The 23,080-nt window shown below is 41.1% G+C and overlaps 1 protein-coding gene across 3 annotated transcripts in view; it reads right to left on the reverse strand.

Moving 5' to 3' along the window:
* ADCYAP1R1 (ADCYAP receptor type I) overlaps positions 1-23,080 on the reverse strand; it is a 138,005-nt gene that overhangs the window by 67,303 nt on the left and 47,622 nt on the right. For all 3 annotated transcript variants that reach the window (XM_057370877.1, XM_057370876.1, XM_057370878.1), the window contains exon 4: positions 13,310-13,415. In XM_057370877.1, the coding sequence (XP_057226860.1) occupies positions 13,310-13,415 (106 nt within the window). The remainder of the gene's footprint in view (positions 1-13,309; positions 13,416-23,080) is intronic.

A 23,080-nucleotide genomic window follows, 5' to 3' on the forward strand; every position in this document is an offset into this window, starting at 1 on the left:
AAAAACAAAACAACCCAACAAAAAAAAATCTACCAGAAAAATAAAGTTATGTCTATGAAGATTGAAAAGAAAAAGGAATTCCAGGACTGGGAAGTGAAATGGGCAGCTCAGCTCTTTGAGATTATGGATACATCTTCAGTGGGACTCAGCTTGCATATTAAGGCACCTTAATTTAGTTTTTTTAATATGCAAACAGGATGTAAATCTCTGTATCTATCAACCCTACAAGGAGTCTTGGGAGACTCGCCAGCTAATTTAGCCAATAATTTAGATGTCTAACATCCAGTGATGAAATTGTTCCCCGAGGGGGCCATTTTTCCCCTAAATAGGGAGCTCAGTACAGCTCTCTTCACTGAAACACATGCCAAAAATGCCTGTAGGATTCAGGGGGAGTTGGGATGAGATTGGGAGCAGCAGAATTCCACCCGGAGAAAGGCAAGAGCTGTTCCTGGTGCTGACAGCAGAACCCCTCTGCTGTCAGCTGGGCATTGGCTGCTCTTATTTTGGTAAAAAATGTGCTTTTATTATCAACATTTTAAAGGTGTGACTTGTCAAAGATCTTTTTAAAAAATAAGCTGGCCATAGCTATAAATATTTTATTAGCTGGGAAGTGAGGCTTTTTGGGTATTTCCACATGGCTTGAGGCTCAAAAAAATTCAACTTAAAATTCAAAATGCCTTTAAACTCCATGTTTACMATGTTGGGCAAGAGACAGGTAACTACTTTGATTCATCTGTAAATAATTTATAAGAYATTATACATTCATTAAGCTGTCAAAATCATGAGTCTTCACGGCATCTGAGAGAAAAATTCAGAAAGGAAAAGAGGGGGAAAGCACATTTATTTTAACAGATCAATTTGAAGTCTTCTTGGCAAGTTTTCTAAATTCTATTMCTTTCCAACTATTTTGTAGGAATGATGGTTATATTGTGAAAAAAAATGGACTCCAACATTCAACATTCCCATCAGTATGAAATGAAGGAAAAACAGATGACACATCAATAGGGCAGAACATCTTCTATCTTCTGAGATATCTTAAATTAATATATTATCTTAAAATAATTATAAAATGCCGGTGAAATAAACGTTTTCCCTCTTTTTGTTTCATTTTCTTTTTCCACGGAAGAGCCTACACATTCACTTYAAACATTCTGCTTTCAGCCAGCTAAAGTGAGATTAATTTCACCCTTAAACTCCAGCRTGACATTGATAAAGAATTCCTGCACCACAGAATAACTTGTTTCTGTGGTGGAACTCATATTAGAAAATGAAATCTCAAGCTGGGAAACAAAGCAGCACCAGCCAAGTTAATTTGTTTTCTAGCATAGAATGCAAAATTCTCCTCTCTGGAAGGAAATATTGCCACACACGAAGCTTTAGGACCCTCTGAAATAAAACATGAGAAGAGTTCTTTCTTCCATTTCTTTTACAAAAAGCCAGAAAAATTGCATGAAAGAATTTTCCCTTTTCACTTTCCTGTTTTCTTGAGAGGAATTTGGGGAAGAAATTGCACATGTTTCATTTCTCCCCTTTTTCCAAGAGCAAATTACCATGTCCAGTCTGAGCCAGCACTGCTGGATAGCAACTCATGTGCAAAGCCAAGCGTCTCCTGTCCCTGCCCTCATCCTTCCCACAGGAATTTAAAATAAAAATACAATGGAGATTGGACCTGTCATTCCTCCTCCTTTGTTCTTTCAGTGGTGGAAAAGGTCAAGAACTTTGTGGAAAAGAAACAGGGCTTGGTAAGGGCTCTGTGAGTTAAGGTGTTTCACAGAATGTTTGGGTTGGAAGGGACCTTAGAGATCGTTTAATTCCAATTCCTCTGCCACAGGCACGGAATGTATGATGTGACTGTGCTGCTGCTTTTGAAGGTAAACAAGGCCAAATTTTCTCATTTTTTTGCCATGCTGAGATAAGTAAATACAAAGGTTTTTCTACCACTTAGCAGACAGAGCAGTTAAAATCTTGTTATGGCGCTGTAACTTGCCGGTCTCTCCGAAGATTATTTAACTTGCTGTGCTTCAGTTTTATTTTACTGAGGAAAAATCAATATGCAAAACCTGTCAGGAGTCCAAATTATTACACTTATTCAGCTGCATGTATTATTGAGCAGGCAGTTCCCTGTAATGAAGTTCTTGGCTTAGGTTTGTGAGGTATATTAAGAAGTAGTGGATGTAGCACAGAAGAAGCTGCAACAAGAAATGAAATTCTACAGTTGGGCAGTTTTGAGCATTGGCCACCTCTGTGAGARTATCAGTGTGTGGTGAAATCTCATAAGAAATAAACATTTCATGGTTAGAACAGGCTAAGAAAACTTTCTTGAGTCTTCRGTCTAATAAAACTTTAGTCACGACTAGAATTTTCAAAGTGATCCCACAATGCACGCAAATAGCAAAAGGCGAGATTTGAAATAAAGGGTGGCATGTCAGAATGTTCCTCCAAAACCCCAAGCTCTGGGGAAAAGGTGATTCTTAAGTGGGTACAGAAAAATCTTCCAGTCGAAGTTATCAGCAGCAAGCYATCGGAATTTCTTCTGACCGTTCTCGCTCCCATCACCTTTATTGTTCTGCCATCAGTGCTCTAAGCACAACCATTCCCACGAACAAAGGAAGCATCACCCTGCAAATCTGTTTTCCAGAGTGGGATTTAAGGGACCAATGCAAGCATCTACATGTAAATAGCCCTGGAAGTTTTTGTGGGAACAGAGAGGAGCGAGGAGTGGGCAACCCAAGAAAACTGCGTCTCTCACTGGAAAGCAGATGTTTGAAATGCATCCAATGAGTCATTCCCCCAAAAAGCCAACTTTGGGACAGCAGCCAAGCTGAGAACACCTAAGGCACAGAAACCTCAGGTTCTGTGAGAAGAACTCACAGAATCGCAGAATATCMTGAGTTGRAAGGATCCCACAAGGATTTTGGAGTCCAACTCCTGGCCCTGCCAGTGCTGACAAACCARTGCCACACGCTGAGTCTCTGCTCTGGTGACCCTGTTCCTTTCCGTGCTGCTTCCCACCACAAAGCCAGAAAGAACAAGGACCTTGATTGTCATTACCAGCAATAGGAAACTTCATCAGAAATATGGGGATATTGCAGTGCACAGTGGGAATGAGCAGACATTACAGATATTAGAGATTTCCCATTGTACCAGGGGATAAACCTGCCCTTAACACAGCCAGGAGTCCTRATTTCAGTCTGTATTGGTAGATCCTGTTCTATTCACTGGCCATTTCTAATGAATTGAAGCCCAAATCTGAACAATTAAGGAAAGTATCAAAATTTGTATTTTGTTTATATTGACCTGTACCAGCATCTTTTACACCCTTCTAGGCTTCTAAAAGCTCAAACAGGGATGGTAAATTATTGCTGAACTGCCCTCTCCTCACTTTTGGGTAATTTGACTAAAACAACCAAATTTCCTGGATGTGGTGTGCAGTAATCCTGTGGTTTTTCCATTACAAACAACCACACATYTCTCTGTTAATCAGTGCTCAGAATAATTAAGATAATTCAGTCATCTTTTTTTTTTTTTCTTTTATTTGTCTCTAAAATCAATGCAGTTTTTCATAGCTTGATTAACATCCTCCAGCAAGCAAGCGTTCCTTTTTTTTTTTTTTTTTCTTTTTGGAGGATTTTCCTAGGAAACATGACTCTGGAGGTTCCTGTCTCTTCACTGATTCATAGAATCATGAAATGGTTTGGGTTGGAAGGGATCTTTAAAGACCATCTGGTCCAAATCTCCTGCAGTAGTCAGAGACATCTTCAGCTACAACTTCAGTCGAGTCCATTAAGTAATGTATTCACTGAAGCTTTGAAAGTAATTCCAGGGATAAATTGAAGGCATTTCTGGGCAATGATCTGCCCTTAGAAGTCTTCTATTTTCCATCACTGATTATTCAGGAGCCTGGGTGACTAATTTAGACTGGACATGCGGTTTTTAGGAAGTTACTTCAGGTATTTGGACTCTGAGGATTTAAGTTATTTTTACAAAGGTCAGGTTTTGCTTCAACCTGAGATTCTTCAACAGATTCCAGTCTGGAGAGACACAAATCTTTTATAGGCTTTATGTCAGAATGYCTGGAAACCCTAAACAATATCAGGACTCTTGTGTTTTTGTGCACCTGCCTCTGGTCCTAAAAATCTCAAAATTCCCTATTTCTCTTGCTTCAGGAGCTTATTGGGCACTAGAAAGYAATTTAAAGGCAAAGTCTAGTGTTAATCCAGGCTTTGTCTGAAATGTAGTCACTGCCAGTGAGGAGAAATCCAAAGCCCATCAGTGCTTAACCCATGTTTCATCACTGGAAATAAAGATCCTGGAAACCAGACGACTGTGCCATTGATTCCAGCATGGATCCAGCTCTCTCTCTCACTGCCGTGTTTTTCTCAGGGACCCAAACATTCCAAAGCAGCAATAAAGCCTTGCTTTGTCAGAAAATCCACCAGCCAACATCACAACATGACAGGAATAGGAACAAAAAAGCATTTTCACCAAATTCTCTTTGAAAAGAAGATCCAGTTGTCTGACATGTGACCCACTCATTTTTACAGAAGCAGAACACATTTGCAGGATCTCTATGAAAACACAATTTTCATGCAAGGAAACGGGTTTTTTTTTCAGCACCACAGAAGAGTGCAGCATCTGCCTGCTGGGATAGAGCACTGGTTTAAAAGGAGTCGACCATCATAGATCACTTATATATTATCACTCACTTATAATTCAGGTGACTAATAGTTTTTTGGGGGATTTTTTTAGCCTTGGTAGTACAGAGGTTAAAAAAATCAGATGAGTGCATGTTGTCACAGCTTCCAGCTGCTCGTGGCTCTGCAGATACTGAGAGATGAAACCATCATTCATTTAATTGGGAAAGTTTTGCCACTGTTCATCATTCATTTTTTTTTTTTTTTAACTGCAGTGGCCTAGTATAACATTCCTGCAATTACATGTGCTGCTCACAATTGCTTGGGACAATGTGAATTAGAACAGCTCCTCTGCCCCACAGGTAGAACTGATCGCAAAAGCATCTAAAATCATGGAATCATGGAATGGTTTGTGTTAAGAAGGACCTTAAAGACAACATGSAATGGTTTGTGTTAAGAAGGACCTCGTCCCACCCCCAATGTGGGTAGGGACACTTTACACCAGGCCAGGTTGCATCTACCACGCTGTGTCTTTGAAAACGTTCATTAAAAAACCCAAATCAACCAACCAAGCAAAAATAAACAATACACAAACAAAAAAAAAAACCCTGAAAATAAACAAGATATGGGGCAAACCCTCACATTTTAATAGTCTCTGCATATGCTGGAAAGAAAATKCCCCCTTTGCTCTAGAACATGATGTACACCAGGTAGTGGATGGTAAGAGTGGTCTTCTTGATAGTATTTAAATCTGAACAAAAGAAAAGATGGTAAGAGTATTATTTTGATCATATTGAAGTCTGGAGATAAGAAAAGAGAGGTTTTGTGATTTAGTGAACTGGATGTCACCATAGAAACAAGGAACTCACAAGTGGAACCTTGTAAATAATGGATATTTCATTTTTAAACACACACTCACAAAAATTCCATTCTGTTTAATTAAGTGAGAGTTTATCCTTTGTTTTGTCTGACATGAAAACAAAGAGATGGACAGGCACAGAGGAAATATAACTTTTAACTTTTTATCTTGAATTCTAACATTTCTTTACCTTATATCCCTAATTCAATTTAAGTACTAATACTTCTGAAACAATATTCWATGAACAGAGGGATGAGAAAAACCATTCAATGAAGTGGCCGTATACTTTCATTTCCCAAATTTGTTAATGTTTGCTATTTTTCAGCCTTAATTAGTTTAAAATGTAACCTTAACTTGCATTTTTCAATGACTAAACCACTTGCAGAGAAACACTTTTTTTTCTAACCTCATTCCCAGAAACTCATCTGATCCGAATCACTATCTTACCCAGCTGCCTGGACAAATTCTAATTCACCTTTCATTTTCTCTTATGTCCCTTGCTTATTATGGAAGAACTTCCTGGCAATTCTGGAGATGACAAAAGTAATGGTTTCAAAAGAAGCAGGTGGGAATTATCACAATGAATATACTCTGGGATGGGAGCAGTAGCTCATACACGTGTTTCACAGCTAATGGTGTTTTCAGAGCTGTAGGTTCCAAATTCCAGTACTTTTCCTTCCCTTCTTTTGTGAATGGAAGTCCAGGAAATGCTGAGAAGATGACTAAACTCAGATTTATCAGCAGGGATTGCAAAGCTTTCAGTCCTTGTTTAAACCACCAAAGTGTGTTCCTGCTGCCCCAAGGAGATAATAGAAATTTTTGCCCCATTACAGCAATTTTTGCATCCTTTTCTCTGAGTCATCTTCCCTGGCCTTCCCYAGGCTGATGTTCACCTCGCCTGAGCTTTAACCATGTTAGAGAGCCCAGAGGGCTTAACTTGTCCTATGATCTCCCTCCTGAGTCAGGAGAGAGAGAAAAAGTCCCTTCCAGAGAACAATTTATGCACAAATGCCAGAAACCCAGAGCAGCTGGAAAGGGAGAGCTCTGAGGAAGAGACCACAGCTCTATAGGGGCTGTTCAGACTTTGTTTAGGTCAGAGAATYGAGGTGTTACTCAATAAAATCCAGAGAGACAAATTCCATCCTTGGAGACAAAGCGGTGAGTAAGAACTTGTAAGGTTTGAGATTAAGATTCTTATGTCAGAGACTGAGGTATCCATATCTATCCTATGTGGAAAATCCACGGCAGAGCAGTTCCCTGTTGATGCAGGATGTCCCTGTGGCCCTAGACATTCCATATGGCCCTACACACTCCACCCCTTCCCATGGCTACCCCATGGGTGGCACAGGCCACTGATGAGAAGGGGGCTGTATATTAAGGAATTATTTTCTTGAAATTGAAATCATGCTGTGATCCCTCTGAAGAATGATCCAGAGATTCCCAGTCTAGTGGCAATCCAGCTGGGCCTGGAAGCAAAAGCTGTAGGTTCACACAAACATCATGATCTAAGCAGGGAGTTACAATGCCAAAGGAATATCCCTGCTCATCTGCCGTTAATAAGGTATCTTGGGTGCAATGTGGATGGTGTTTGAATCCCTCTCACCAGGAATTCTTCACCAACAAAATTATTGTTATCCTATTTGCCTTCCCAGGCAGAGCATCTATGTATTATTTGGTTGTGTATTAGAGAGTGATGAAAAAGAAACATCCCAGAGGCTTTTACAAGAAATGTGCTGGTGGTTCATCCATTTGAGGTTTGTCCCGTCTGCAGCTGTGTCTAGCAAAGAACTCCTTTCTGTCCCCTGCCAAAGCTGATCCTGAACTTTTCCAATGGGAGTGAACTTCCAGGCTTTCAGCTTCACTAATGGGACTGAATTCACATCAGGTCAGACTCAACATTTTAGCTTCAGCTGCTCTGTTTGAAGACAAGAATCTTTATGGAGCCAGAAGTTTGGTTTATGCCTGGATTGTGAGGATTTTGTTATTATCAACAAAATTCATACAACCCAGCTTCAAACCTCCATAAAGATTGTGTTACTAGGCAATAAAGAAAAATGGGCATTTGTCACACAATCTTCTCAGCAGAAGGTGGATGTAAAACTAGAGCAAGTTTAAGCTCTGGAAGTATTTGTGTCAGTGAGTTCTAAGTTCTGATTTTGACCTACTGGCTATAAACCCAGTTTTCAATATCTGAAAAGTCATAAAGATCTGAAAAAGTTTAGATATCTAAAAACTGACAAATATCTCTCTACTTCTTAACTCCATTTTGAGGAGACTTGAATTCTTGCACTCTATCAGATGAGCAAACTTACAGAATCCTAGAATAATATGGGTTGAAAGGGAATTTAAAATTCCAACCCCCTGCCATAGGCAGGGACAACTCCCACTATCCCAGGTTGCACAAATCCCTGTGGTTTTGGACATCCAACCTGGCCTTGGACACTTCCAGAGATCCAGGGGCAGCCACAGCTTCTCTGGGCACCCTGTGCCAGGGTGCCCCCACCCTCTGAATAAGAATTTCTTCCCAATACCTAATCTAAATCTATCCTCTTTCACTTAAAACCATTTCCCTTTTCCCAAAAACATCTGAACAAAATCATGATAAAGTCAGAGAAATTCAGCAATGAGCTGAAGAATCGATCAGTGCTTAGGAACCAGAGATCAGTGAAGCACTTTTTCTTGCATTTGCCTGAGAAAAAGCAAGGTTTGAAGAAAAGGTTTGATCACAGCCTGGATCTCAAGGGGTGCACAGGAGACTTGTTCAGATAAAGACTCTACAGAAGGGATGCCTGAAATAAGCACAGACCCCGTGTCTGCCATCACATGTCCCCAGCTTCTCCCTTGAAATCCATTTTTGTTCCTCCCACCTCTAATGTGAGGTTGGGAGAAGACACTCAATGCAGTGTCACACGGATAAATCCATCAGTGCAAAAAAAAAAAGGCATCTTTGACCAAGGAGAGATGTATCCAGAGAGATCAAAAAAAGGAGCCATAGAGGAAAAAAAGCTCAAAAAGGAGCCACAGAGGAAACTTTGAGGTACAGATGCATTTTTTTATCTATACCCTCCAAACTCTAGGAATCCACTAGTTTGGATTCAGTCCTTGTCCCATTGTTCTTGGGCACAGCTGCCTCAATAAGGGACACACAGTGAAGTAATGTCTTCCCAGTGGTGCCAGGGGAAATAACAGCAGATAATTCAAAGGCACRGAGAGAACAAGAGGCTGATGAGACACACTCAGTAAAAAATGTGAAACTGAAAAAAMCTGCTCCATCATCTTCATGTCATGGAAACATAATTCAAAATCTCTCCTTGCACTGCCACATTGCCTTCTAATTACCATCTCCTACCTCTGTGGTGGTCTCACCAGTTTCTTTCCTGTTGATTTACAGGGTAACTTAGAACAAGGATTAATAATGGGATTCCTACAAGGAATCACATCACTTCAAATTTCCTTGAAATTTCCTGAAATTTCTTTTCAGCTCCTTGACAYGCCTGGGAATGTTGCTTCCTCTCAGCATTTTTCAGAGGAAGGACAGGAGGAGTGGGACTGGAAAACAAGGGCAGCAAGMTAAAGGATTTATTTGAACCATGTAAACACCAATGAGGCTTCATCACTTCTTTTTTATATTCAAACTCTCGGGCTGAGTTCACTTTTGTCACACCTTGGCTCCTTCCAGATCTGTGCATTTTAAGCACTTTGAACATCTAATTGTAGACGCAAATCTGCACATAAATCAAGGAAATCTCACCATTTGAGAGAGAACCTCACTCAAGGAGCAAAGTCTGGAATATCTGGTTCTGACAGTGGAAAGCATGACTGGCAGCAGGCTGGGAAATGTCTTTCACTCTGGTCCACAGCTGGAAGTGTTCTCCATTTCATCAGCAGGGCTCTTTCCACCACCATCTAGGTTTTTTTGGGTAATCCAGACCTCCAGCATGATCTACTCAATTTAACAGAGCCAGAAGCCAAAGCTGGGATTTGTCCATTCAAATGCAGACACCTAAGTGTGGTTATTGAGAAGTTTAATTCATATGTATGTCCAGTGAGAAAACATAGACATCATCTAATCTGTGCTGAGGATTAAATAAATCACGTCTCAGGTTCTGCTTGGTGGATATCCAGAGCTGCAAACTGAGGAAGGTGATTTGCTGATTTGTAGTGCAGATGCATTTGCAGGTACAACATTTAACCAGATAAATCCCCTGCTAAATACACATAACCCAGGAAACGGTCATTAATATCTGAGTAACTCCKGTGTCATTCTTTCCTAGCCCCAGGRTTGGGAACAGGTCAGAAGACWCTGGATGGGAGGAATAAAAATAAAAAGGGGTGAGTGTGGATCAGCAGTGAGATTTATCAATTCTGAGCTGGCAGAAAACACCTGCAGGGCTGGGGAGAGCTAGAAGAGGGTCCAGCACAAACTGGGGCAGCTCCACAGTGGGACAGGGATAAAAACTCAAACAAGGAKATTGGAAACACTGATGTAAGAAATAGCCTGGCTCCACTGCCTGGGGAAGTTGAGTATGAAGTAATCACAGCTCTCCTTCCATTCTTGTCTGCCTTTGGCTTTCATTACTTCCCTTTATCRGTTTAATTCCTTCTCCAGAGCAAAGGAGTCACATTCTGGGTCCTGCTGAGATTTCATTTCCTTCAAATTCTCTYTTTCATTCAGGCCGTAAGTGATGAGTGAACAGGAACGGACACACAGGGTCAGCACATGCCCCCTATTTCTTCTCACATMAAGTTTCCTAAAGAATTTAAGGCATTTAAGAGGAAGTATCCATCATAAAACTAATGGGAAAAAAAGAAACCWAACAGAAAATCTCAAGGCAATCATTGTCTCTGCAGCATTAAGGGCATGGCATAGCAGCAGAAGGAGAGAGAACAGCGCTGAGAAGAATAAAGAAATAATGAGCAGAACATCTGGGCATGAGAGGGAGAGTGGGAGGGGAAGGGGAAAACATCAGAAACACCATTTGGTCGATGCTTGTGTTCACTGAACACAGCTAGGGGGTAAAGCAAAGGCAGGAGAGCTGAATTCGTGCAAAATGTAAGAACCCATAAGACGTTCTTCCTATTTTGCTACCCAAGGATGGGGCTTCCCGTGCAGTGTTTTTGGGGAGGAGAAGAGTCAGTGCAGAAAACAAGGGCTCCAAACCACAGCAGAGATCCTACTATTCCCATTATTAATTTTTGCACCTTGTGGGCACCTTGGGGTAGGATTCATGAACTTGAATATTATAGATTATATACCTAATTATATTACATATTACATATTATATATATATATACTATATATGATATATGATATATGATATATGATATATGATATATGATATATGATATATGATATATGATACATGATATATGATATATGATAGATTATAGATTATAGATATATTAATATAAAATATTTTATATAATATTACATATTACATATGGTATATTACATACTATATAATATGTTAAGTATTATAGAATATAGTATATATTAAATATTAAATATTAAATATTACATTAAATGAAATTATATATATGATATTTGATAGATTATAGATTATGGACTATCTATTGAATATTACATATTATATATTGTAATGCTATATGATATATATGATTTTATATATTATATATTAYTGTTCTAGACACTGCAGAAATACAGAACACAGGGACTGTTCATGTCCCAGATCCCAGTTCTGTAGGTGACCCTCTTTGTGTCACCTGCCACAGAAGGGGAATTTTTTGGGTTTAAGTCACAGCAACTGGACCATATTCACAATCCCCTACAGACTTCTTAAAAATCACAATCCCACTTACAGTCTGCAGCCCCATTGAGAAGAAATGCATGTTCCAAAAGAACACATTGAATTGTTCTATGTGAATTTTCATGCAGCAATAGTCAAAGAGGGAAAGAGGCAATTGTGTCCTTCTCCTCTTGAATAAAGAGAAGTTTATTCACCAGTCAGGAGGGATTTCTTCCTTTTTCCAGCTGTTTCTGACAAGCAGGGGAGCTATTTCCTATCTTTTTCTTTGAAAGAAACAATCTGGTAACATTTCTCCCCTACCTGCCATCATTAATAAGTGTTAATGCTGAACAATAAAAAAAAAATCAGGCAATACAACAAGCAGGATCCATGGAATGAAAGGGCTTTCAAACAAGAAATAACACCAGAATTCTTCACTAGAAGATTAATCTCTTGGAGGGGATATGGTTTCTCTACTCGAAGCCACATAAACTRTGGAACTCGTTGCCACAGGATGTGGTGAACAACTAAAAGATGCTCGATGAGCCTGGGAAAGTCTCCACAGAGATTCAGCCTGMAAATTCGGGGGAGCAGAACAGGGAGCAGCTGGGTTCTGCTCTGAGAGAGAGCCTGAAAGGATCCTGTCCCTTCCCGCCAGAGTGGSTGATGCAATTTAATCCCATTAAGATGCAAAAACCTTCCCAATGGCTCTGGACTTTCTCGGTGTCCGAGCTGTTCCTTTCCAGGGGGAGGAGTTCAGCCTGAGCCCCGCAGCTGTCAGGGTTATTCTGGATTTGGGGGATAAAGAACAAACTGCCTGGGAAAATGGTCTCTTAGCTGGGAGGTTCTGTGAATTCCTGAACCCAAACAGCAGCCATTGCATAARCACAAGCAGGGCTCATGATCGGCTCCTGGCATCATTCTGGGGGTAGGGGACAAGAAACAGGTTTTGCCCCTTTCTTCCTTGCTCATGCCACTTTTGAACCAGGGAAAAATTGGGAAGCTGTTCTGTAAAGCACGRAGATGGTCTCAGAAACACATCCCTGGGGTGAAATGAACTGCCTGGAGTACAAAGAGCTTTCCTCACTTCCAAACCATGCAGTTCATCCGCCCAAAGCTGGGCAGCAAAACAGAAATGAATTTATGCATGAGATGAATGGCAGGACCCTGATGGAAATTCTCCTTTCTGGTGGAAACATTCCTAGCAGCTAAAATGCAGAAATGGGTTGCTTTAGAGGACACTGGTAACACAGATCATTGCCTTCTGCCCTGCTTTACTTCTGGCCTAAAACGTGCTGCAAGAAAAAAGGGAGACAAATCTTCCCCTCTTTTATCACACACAATGTGTTTTATCGGCTTTTCTCTGCAGTTTTATCAATTCCAGTCACAGCAGAAGCAGTTTGGACAGGACTCAGTAAATGGACCCTGATTTCCAATTAGTTTCTTTGTCATTCTTTGCCCTTCTCTCCTTGGTGCTGGCCACAGGCAGCTCCTGCTGCAGTCAGGAGGAAAGGAGACAGGATATTAAACTATAAATTTCTGTGCTCGATGCCTCAGTTTCTTATCTCAGCAACAGCACAAGTGTCCTTCATCAAGATTACAGACACCCCAGCGTTAATCCCTGTAAAGGTCCTCAGATCATGTGAGAGATGCACAAATTATTACTGCACTGATGAGGGAAAACGAGMTGCTCAGATGGCACTTTGTGTCACATCCTGTCCCCAAAGCTGTTGTCATCCAGGCAAAAGTCATCCAGACATCTTCTAATTTCCGGTTTGTTTTTTTTTTGTTTTGTTTTTTTGTTTTGTTTTGTTGTTTTATTGTAACCCCATTACCTAAAGCAAAGAAACAAATGTCTGACCGCCGGTAACAACCAGAAATCATTCGGGTACATCCCATTGATTAAATTTTTATCCTTTAAAAGTTTCTCCGGGCTCATTCGGCAGCAGTGATGTTTCTCTCACCATAAAGTGTTTGCTTTGACAGTGTTGAAAACCCCTCGGGGCATCACAGGAAATGGTTAAAAGGAGTTTAAATTGTCAGCTCAATGTTCACGATCTGAAACTCACCTGGAGAAGAGTCATTGAGAGGGTTCAGGGCCGTTGCCCTCCGGATTTTCTCCAGACAAGTCTCCTGCTCCTTTTTAATGATGCAGTTGGAATGGGTTGCTGCAACCTGAAAGATGGGAAAAAATGGGAGGGAAAAAAAAAAACCAAACCAGTTACAAAATTAAAATAGCTAGTGAGGTGATCAGTATCAGCAAGTTTTAAGGTCCTATTACAAGAAAAAAAAAAGAAAAGTATCATTAAAAATTGAAAAAAACCTGTAACAAACTTGTTTTTCTTTCCTTTTTTACTTCTTTTTTTTTTTTCTCTTTATTTTTCCTCTTCTTTTTTCTTCTTCTAGCAAATCTAAGGCCAGAATAAGTAATTAAAATTGTCATAAATTATTAAATTGTCATAAATTATTTGGGCATTTTATATTGTTCTCCCATGTCAAAATGTAATTTCTAACATGTTTGTTCTTTTTTATTTAATTCCTTCCTCATATAAAGCTGAAACAATGGTGTCTCTAAATAGAGAAATAATTGAAAGACGAATCAGGAATCAATTTAGGCTTGGTTTGATCTTCCACCAGTTTCTTATGAGTCTTTGCACAATTCATTAACCTCTCTCTGGAATCTAAACCGAATTAAAAAAATCTTTCTCTTCATCTTTCACCCTGTTCCTTCCTTAGTGTTACCTTTTTTATTTATTCCCAGCGAATTCTCGGCAAATTCTTTTGCCAAAAAGAATGCAATCCCAATTAAACCAGGCTGACATGATCCAAATATTTTCTTTGTCTTTTTCTATTTTTCTATCTTTCACTCTCTAGTATAGCCAACTACCAAAAAAAAAAAAAAAAAAAAAAAAAAAAAGTAATGGAAAAAAAGAAAGGAAACAAAAAAATTAATTTATGAGAGGAACATTGCAGCCAACACAATCCAGGCAATCCCAAGGCAGCAACAAAATAAGGATGTGTCCCATTTCCAGAAATCAATACAGGATTTCATTCCTACAGCAGACAGTGGCCAGGGAATATCAATTCAAGGAGAATAAAACCTCAGGTTTCATTAGACCATTTTATAGGGATGAGGTTGAAGTCACACTCAGTGGAAAACACCAYGAAAATCAGTGGCTGAAGGTGGGAAAGCTCATAGTGGTTCACTGGAGCAGTTTTGTTATTTCCTATTTCCCATCCCATTTCCTTCACTCTTGACAAAGGAAAACTACAGAGGAAGTGGAGTGTACCTGGCAAGGGACCTGCTTCCCTTTATCTGCTGAGCAGGAGGCAAACAGGGAAAGAAGTCCCCAAATTCAGTCTACTCTGGGTTGTTTTGGAGCCCCATCTGCACAGTTCAACTCTTCTTCCCCCACATCCCAGTCGACAGAACGGAGTGAACACTTTGGGTCAGTTTGGCCACCATACACTCAACATGCCCTGAGAGTAAACCCCAAACCWCGTGAAATCCTTTCAGCAGCTAAAGGAGCTCATAAAAAAGAGGGAGAGAAACTTTAGGACAGGCAGATAGTGTCACTGATGCCTAAAACAAGGCTCACCTGAAAAAGAGGCCAGACAAAGTTAGGAGAATAAAAGCAGACAAATTTAATCCAGATCTATGGGTACATTGAGGGCAAAGCCTCCTCCTGAGGCTAAACCCAAAATGGATCTCAACTCATGAGATCATCACCTTTTATAAGTTCTGTCTTATTAACATATTGGGCCCCAATTCCCCCAATGACACTTTCAGGTGATGATGTCAACCACCCCAAGCTTGCTCCCCCCAATTCACTGTTGTTTACATATTTTGGGGCCCTGAGCAGTGAGATATCCTTTGATTTCACACACACAGAAGAATTGTTTTATCTAAAGATGGGAGAACAGGAGCTCAATGCTGTACACTAGAGAAGTACAAGAATAGAGATACTTGAAAATATAGAAACTAAAAATCCAAAGGCACCATCAGGACAAGGAAGAATGGGTTTTAAATAAATGAGAGGAGATTTAGAACAAGAATTAGGAAGAAATTCTTCCCTGTGAGGATGGGGAGGCCCTGGCACAGTTTWCCCAGAGAAGCTGTGGCTGCCCCTGGATCCCTGGCAGTGCCCAAGGCCAGGYTGGAGGGGGCTTGGACCAGCCTGGGACAGTGGAAGGTGTCCCATGGCAGGGGGTGGAATGAGATTTATCTTTAAGGTCTTTTCTAACCCCCACTATTCAGTGAGTCTATAATAATCCTAATTTTATGATGCTTGTGTTGTGTTTTAGTACGTGAGGACGCCTGGAACCATCTGCACCCTTCTGACTTCATAAATGTTAAAAGCCACCACCCCTATTMCAAACATAGGGAGGGTTTCCTGAKGGACRCTCCTGAAAAGCTTCCCTCACCATCTGTAGGAACTCATAACGCTGCACAGTTCCATCTCCAAGACCCCAGTAATAAATTCCAGCTATTTTCCCCCAGGAGACACACCAGGCACAACCATATTAGATTTGTTTGTCTTCAAAACAAACAAGGCTCTGTTTTAAGGGCTCCCAAGTGCCTGGAAAAGATAAATTGTCACGGATCTCTAGGATCTCCCAAGAACATAAGGGCTTTTGCTACATCATCTCCTAAGCCTCCCCAAAGATAGAGAAAATTGCACTGGCTGACATTCAAGTTCTTAGAATATATTTTAAAAAGATAGAAGGGAAATGGCAAGAAAAAACAGAGTTCTGGTGCTAGTGCATGTTCACTTCCCACAGTTGCCCAGGTCTGAAAGGACTGTCCAAGGGTTGTCTCAATACACAAATATGACAGTTTCTGCACAGCTCACCAGGTAGAGATTGGAAAAGCTGTTATTTAGTAATATTACTATTATTATTATTAATAATAATAATAATAAATAATAATAATAATGCATTGTCTGTGCAAGCGGGATGTGACTAAACAAAAGGAAATGTTTCTTTGCACATTTATTGTTAACTTGAAGCATTTACACAATACTTCAAGCTAAAATTGTGGATGTTAAATGCCACACATAGATTCATATATTTCTCCAAAATCCATTGAATGATAGAAGTTACTGAGACATTAGAAYAGGTTATTCCARGCTGTTCCTGGATCCCTGGAAGTGTCCAAGGCCAAACTGGACAGGGATTGGAGCAGCCTGGGATAGTGGGAGGTGTCCCTGACCACGGCAGGGGGTTGGAACTAAACAGTATTTAAGATCCCTTCCAACCCAAACCATTCTGTGATTCTCTTCTAAAACACCAAGATACCCACCATGGCGAGGCCCTCAGAGATATTTGACAAGCAGGGTTAGACCCAATCTATGGTGAAAAGACAAAAGAGTATGATTGATCTTTACTTTTATCAGTATCTTCTTTGCTAGAGGTGTATCAAARCCAGAATTTGATTGATTGTAAAGGAAGCCGAAGGTTAAATGCTCAGTCTTTACTGCTCTGCTTGCAGACTGGCACATGGAATCAGATGTCTTTGACTAAACTGACTGAATTGACTCAGCTCTATCTGACTAAGTCTGGCTTAGGAGGCTCCAGTGTGGACAGAGAGAGCACCAGAGCCATGAGCTTCACCTGGCCCTGCAGCTTTCCTTAAGCTTTCASTGTTGCCACAATTTTCTGATGTGACTTCTCATAACCATCTTCATGCTGTTTTGTAGCACTTCATCAACAGATTAAAAAAAAAAAGAATTGGGGAACACGGAAACTGAAATAAGAAAGCGAAGAAAAGGAAACATGAGCTTCAATGTCAGAGGAGAGAACAGGAGCTGCCTGTCATCTCTGCTAACAAGCAATTTCGCATTTGGGAAATTCAAAGAGGCCTGGATTGTCAATAACAAAAGGTTTCTCTGCTAAATGCAGAGATGCTTTAATGCTGTCACATTTTCTTGAAAGGATCCACAGGTTTTAATGTTTCTCCATTGACCATGGACTGGTAGAGCTTTTAATCTGCCAAGTCAGTGCTCAACAACTGAAGGCAGAGCCTGATTCAAATGGCAGTGCAAGCTTGAACTCCATGGCCTYCTGATCCCATTTTTTTGCCTCGAGGACATYTGCAATTTCCTGTGTTCAGCACAGRCAGCCTGGTTTCAGTTTCCCAGAAGAGATCAGTGATATGTGCAGTTAAAGAGTGTTTTGACACATGCTAGAAAAATCAAGAAACTGAGTCGATAGTGCATGAAAATCACAGYTCCTGAAACATTTATTACTCTAAGTGAAGTGAAAGATTTTGACTCACATCAGTTTAGAAAATGTGTATATTCATTTAGACCCAAAGACAGTCAATAMCTGTTTGGTTCTGAGAGAACACAAGAAGCAGGCAGGACACTGTAGATGTACAAAAAATACAGAGCTTTCGTTTTCCTTCTTTCGTTTTTATTAAATTGGCCACCACAAATACAAACTGGTATGTGCTGTGTGTAATTTCCAGTGCTTAATTCACGGCTGTTTCCTTGATAGTAGGGTAAAATTAATAGCAATCCTGTTGTTATATTGCAACCTATGTATTTACAATAAATTTGCTGTATATAATAGTATTTTTCATATATATATACACATATATATACATATACATATATATATATATATATATATATATATAATTAATGTAAATTTGGTATATATAATTATATATATGTATGTCAGCAGTACAGAACAGTCAAAAAACCTGAACTGTCTTTGACTATATTCAGTTTTCAAAAAATATCATTTTGCTCATTTTGTTCTCAGTAAGAATACTCACAACTGCTATAAAACATGATTTCTCTACACAAGTTAACTCAGTGGATCTGCAGAAGTGAGATGTCACCAGCATTCCTGAGAAACTCCGGGATCAGAAAATCTGCTTTGAAGCCCTGGCAATGATGTGATGGTGAACTGGGAATTCACTTGGCATTTCTATAAAGACCAGATCAAACACAACAATTCAGTACCACTGACTGTTCTTTCCTCTTCTGGATTTTCATGTTAAGTCTGTAAAGTCCTGATTCTTGATTCTTTTWTTCAATGAATGGGAACATTTTTGCTCCTTTTAGGATATATCATACCAAGCACCGTGACAATGAGAAGGGTAAAGAAAGATAAGAATCAACAAAAACAACAACAACAAATCTTCATTAAATCCTTCATGGGCATTGGTTCATATCAAATCAAAGATGAAATCGAGTGTGATTCAATTTTTGSCTAAGTGCTGTTTCTAAAATAATGTGAGAGAGGAGTTTAATCCACAAGGTGTATGAGATCACTCACTCCAAGGTRAATTGCACACATTTTCCTAATTCTATTTTGACTTTCAGTCTTGAAGAGTTAGCTTCAGAAATGATCCATTGTTCTGCGAGCGTTGCCAAAAGCGACTCACTTTGTCATGGAAACAACGCTGTTCGATTGAGTCCCTGTTCTCACCAAGCAGTGATTCAACTGGTCAAACCAGGGCCAAGACTTGCAAAATGTTGTGTTAAAAATAGAGGRGTTTGGGAAGGATCTCTGATTATCTGGATTGTTTTTTTTTCTCTTTTTTTTCAGAACTGATTTGCATCATTGCTGGGTCCCACAACGCTGGCTTGGCAGCCAAACAAATTGTCCCCAGAGAGGCCTGAGGTTTGTCACTCGATTGCATTTTTCGCCTTCCTGTGYAAATGGCACCCAAACTGCTGTGATTTCAAAACCCTTCAGGCTGAGTGCAAGGGTGAAGCCRTTGGTTCAAACCCAGGCCCCATGGCACAACCTGCACCAGAATCTGGACTTSCAGCAAATTGTGAATAAAAAACCCCACCAGCAGAACAGAGCACACTGCCAAGAGAAGGCATTGAYTCCTTTGGAAGTGCCTGACATGAATTTAAGATATGGGCACTTTCTGACACTGATGGCTCCTGGAGAGATGCTCATCCCAGCTCAGATTAGGAAAGAGCAGCAGCACAATCAACAGCTCCCTTCACTCAGTGGGTACCTTCTGCAGCAAATGCTGGACAGATGTGTTACACAACATGGGGAAAACATATTTTTGAGTTCACCTGAAGTGTTTTTTGGTAGAATCAGGGAAACCTAAGATAGTTTGGGTTGGAAGGGGTCTTAGAGATAATTTTTTTCCAATTTTCCTGCCACGAGCAGGGACACCTTCCACTATCCCAGGGTGTTCCAAGCCCCAAGGTCCAGCCTGGCCTTGGACACTTCCAGGGATCCAGGGGCAGCCACAGCTTCTCTGGGCACTCTGTGCCAGGGCCTCCCCACCCTCTGAATAAGAATTTCTTCCCAATATCCCATCTAAACCTAGTCTCTTTCAGTTTGAAGCCATTTCCCTTTGTCCTGTCAACACAGGCTCTTGTAAACAGACTCTCTCCATCTTTCTTGCAGGTTCCCCAGTRGTAAAACCTCTCTTTGAACACTGAGAGGCATTGCCAGGGCAGCTGACAGGGAAACTGTCATCTCAGATTAAACCAACACATCCCTTTACCCTGTCTCTAAYAGCAGGTGATGCTTCTCAAAGCMTTGTACGAGCAGGATGAACMACTCATTGGAAAAGWGATTAAAAACCCTGGTAGACATAAYGTGCTTGAGATGAAACCCAAGGTTTTATAGCCCTTCTGATAGCTGATTGTATTTCATAAAAATGACTCTTTTCAGAGGTTTCTGAGAATTTCTCCTCCAAAGATTTAAATCTAGAAGCCCAATTCCCAATAGCACAGGTTGGATGTCTTCCTCCATTCCTCRGAGGTTCAGCCTAGGCCTGAAGAACAGGCAGTGCCACCAGCATTGCAATCCCCACTTATTTCCGCAAATTGTCTGTGGTCAGATGGCTCCAGCCTCAGTTAACTATTATATTTCAAATCTGGCACGGAAATTCAGATTGATCAATAATTAGAAATTACTGGAGTGGAAGCTGGAGGGTGGGATCTATGCTTTTTAACCCATTCTGCCCAGCTGACAAGTGAGGTTTTATACTGACATAAATATGGGATGTGATGTTCGGATTCTGCTGAGCACCTGAAATGGGGGAGCTGAAATAGAAACCCTTTAATTTCTGAGCAATCTGGGACAAGCTGTTTGTATAATCTGAGTAACTGCTGGCCCTAAGGGGCAAACCAGTAGGTGACAAAGACCTTGCTTTCCCAGCTCCCAGATTTTCTCTGTTTAATCATTATTCTATGTTGGCAAAAAGACTGAAGCCTGAAATTCCCACATAAACTGAATAGGAAGTTCCGGATGATCCTTAAGAAGGTCCTGGACCATCATTTTCACAGCTGTATTTTCTGTCAGCAATAGTGACAGAGAGGCATATTCTCCTCTCCTATCCAGAGGATTTTTGGGAAAGGCATCCCTTTTGTCACTGTTTAGGAAGCACTGGCAATACAGGAATGTCCCCTGTTTAAAGCAGCCCTGGAAGTATGAATCAGCTGCCAGAGAACCCARAATCAATAGGATGTAAAACAGATTTTATGGTTAAAGCTTCAGACCATCCTACTCTTTGCAYTCCTGTAGGACATCCCTGTGTCTGGTGTCCCTCTCTGAATGATGCCAACTGTCCCTCACATGAGTCTTCCGAGGAGAATCACRGAAGCACAGGACAATTCAGGCTGGAAGGGACCTCCAGAAGACTCAACCTTCCACTGGGAGCAGGGTCAGCAATGGGATTGGTCAAGGTTTCTCAGGGCTTTTTTCCCTTCTGGACTGCACCATCTGTGTGGAATTTACTTTAGCGCTCACCTCTCCCCAAGTAAAAAGGATTCTCTCCAGTATGAACCTCCCTTGTTTCAGGTTGYACCCACAGTCTGTTGCTCTCCTGCCACATATCATGATGGGAACCCTGCCCCTCTCCTCCTGATGATCTCCTCATGGATACCAGGACAAGGTTACCCCCAAATTGTCTCATCTTCCACCAGGAAAAAAAACCCCAAATTTTCTCATCCTCTCCTCACAGGCAATCTCAGCATCCCTCCTTTGAACTTGCTACAGTTGATTGAGGTATTTTATATGTTGAGGAGCCTAAAACTGGATGTAATATTCCCCAAATAGTAGATTTAGATGGCATATTAGGAAAGAATTATCTTCTGTGAGGGTGGGGAGAACCTGTCACAAGATGCCCAGAGAAGCTGTGCCTGCCCCTGGATCCCTGGCAGTGTCCAAGGCCAGGCTGGACATTGGGGCTGGGAGCAACTTGGGATAGTGGAAGGTGTGGAACAAAATGGGAGGTAGAACAAAATGATCTTTAAGGTSATTTCTGACCCAAACCATTCCATGATTTTCTAATCCTATGAAGTGCTGAGTAGAAGGGGATGAACATTTCCCTGGATCTCTTGACTTCGTCCCTGTTCACACAGCCCAGAACTCAGCTGACCTTCTCTGCTTCCCTCAAGACCTTTGCAGAGGGTGCAGAGTCGAGGCTTCCAAAATCCTTGAATGGTTTTTCCCACTGCAGAGAACCCTTGAGGAGTTTCACAGAGGGAATSTCTGCTGACATCAGGCCTCTCTCACCATGGGCACATGGGGAAACAGAGAAGCTTTCAGGAGCTGTGCAGCTGTCGTGCTGCTGGATGCCACGTTCATTTGCAAAGCCAGCTCTTGTGATTGCTTGCTGTTAKTTGCCCGTTTATACTTCATTACATTTAAACAAAACCCCGAAGACAAAAGGTCCCTGACAGGAAATTTGTTTTGCAGAGGCTCCCAGCAGGTTCAACGGGAGCCCCATCTGAGTCACACTTGGAGCAGAAAGGCGCTGATGAACAGCTCCAGGAGGCTGCAGAAACACTTCCCGTACTCACACGCACTTACCCTGCCCAGGGGAGAAAGCTTTAATTAATCGACTAATTAAATTAAAGCTATTTGCCCTCAACTAACACACACGTTCTTCCCTTTCTCTCTCCCCTGCAGGCAGCTCCAGCGAGTGCCTGGTGCTGTGTCTCTCACTCCGATATTGCCCAAAGGGGCTCCAGGACTGGGGAGAGCACTGAAGGATGGAGGCAAAGAGCTCATTGCAGCAGTGGAAATTGGAGTGCTCAAGCTTATTCTCAATTTCCCCCCTTCTCCTTTCAGCGCTCAGACATTGGCTTGGGTATTGTGCTGAAGCAGAGGATGAAAAAAAAATCACCTCACAACTGAAAAAAAACCCACTGAGACCCCCAAAGAGTCAAATCTTTGCACAAGAGACTGTGGCAAGGGATGTTCTCTCAGCAAACTATTCTTTCTCCTTCCTCTTCCTGGAAGGTTTCATCATTATTTTGCTGTAAAAACTCAAGGAGGGGAATGATGCATATGTTGATAAAGGAATAGTTTTGTCACTATTTCACTGTGAAAACTCAAGGAGAGGAATAAAGCACACATTTCTTCAGGAGAGAAGAGAGCAAGCTAAATGGGGTGTGAGAACACCAGTGTGGAGCTAAAACTAAAGGGATTAGAAAGGGAGAGACAAGACGTAGGAAAACTTTCTAATGATAAGAAATCACATCAAACACAGAAAATCCCCACCACCACCACCAGTAAACCAGCAAAGAATGAGAAGAATCATCTGAAGAGGCATTTGTGATGTGCTTTGATTGTCCTTGGGCTATGGACAGTGCCTGGGAGGAGGAGGAAAGCCCAGCAGTGGCTGTAAGGGGTTCGCTGGCAGAGCAATCTCTGCTGTCCCAAAGTGGAACAGTGCAGGGTGTGCTGCAGCTGTTTTCCTACATGTTGGACACATTCCCAACCATCAAACAACAATGCAAATGCAAAATATGCTACAAAATATTGCACTGATCAGTTGGAGAATCACAGAATCCTGGAATGATTTGGGTTGGAAGGAAGTTTAAAGATAATTTAGTGCCAACCCC

The sequence above is a fragment of the Malurus melanocephalus genome, unplaced genomic scaffold (genome assembly GCF_030028575.1).
Source record: "Malurus melanocephalus ecotype Western Australia unplaced genomic scaffold, MMel_1.1 scaffold_135, whole genome shotgun sequence".
NCBI lineage: Eukaryota > Metazoa > Chordata > Aves > Passeriformes > Maluridae > Malurus > Malurus melanocephalus.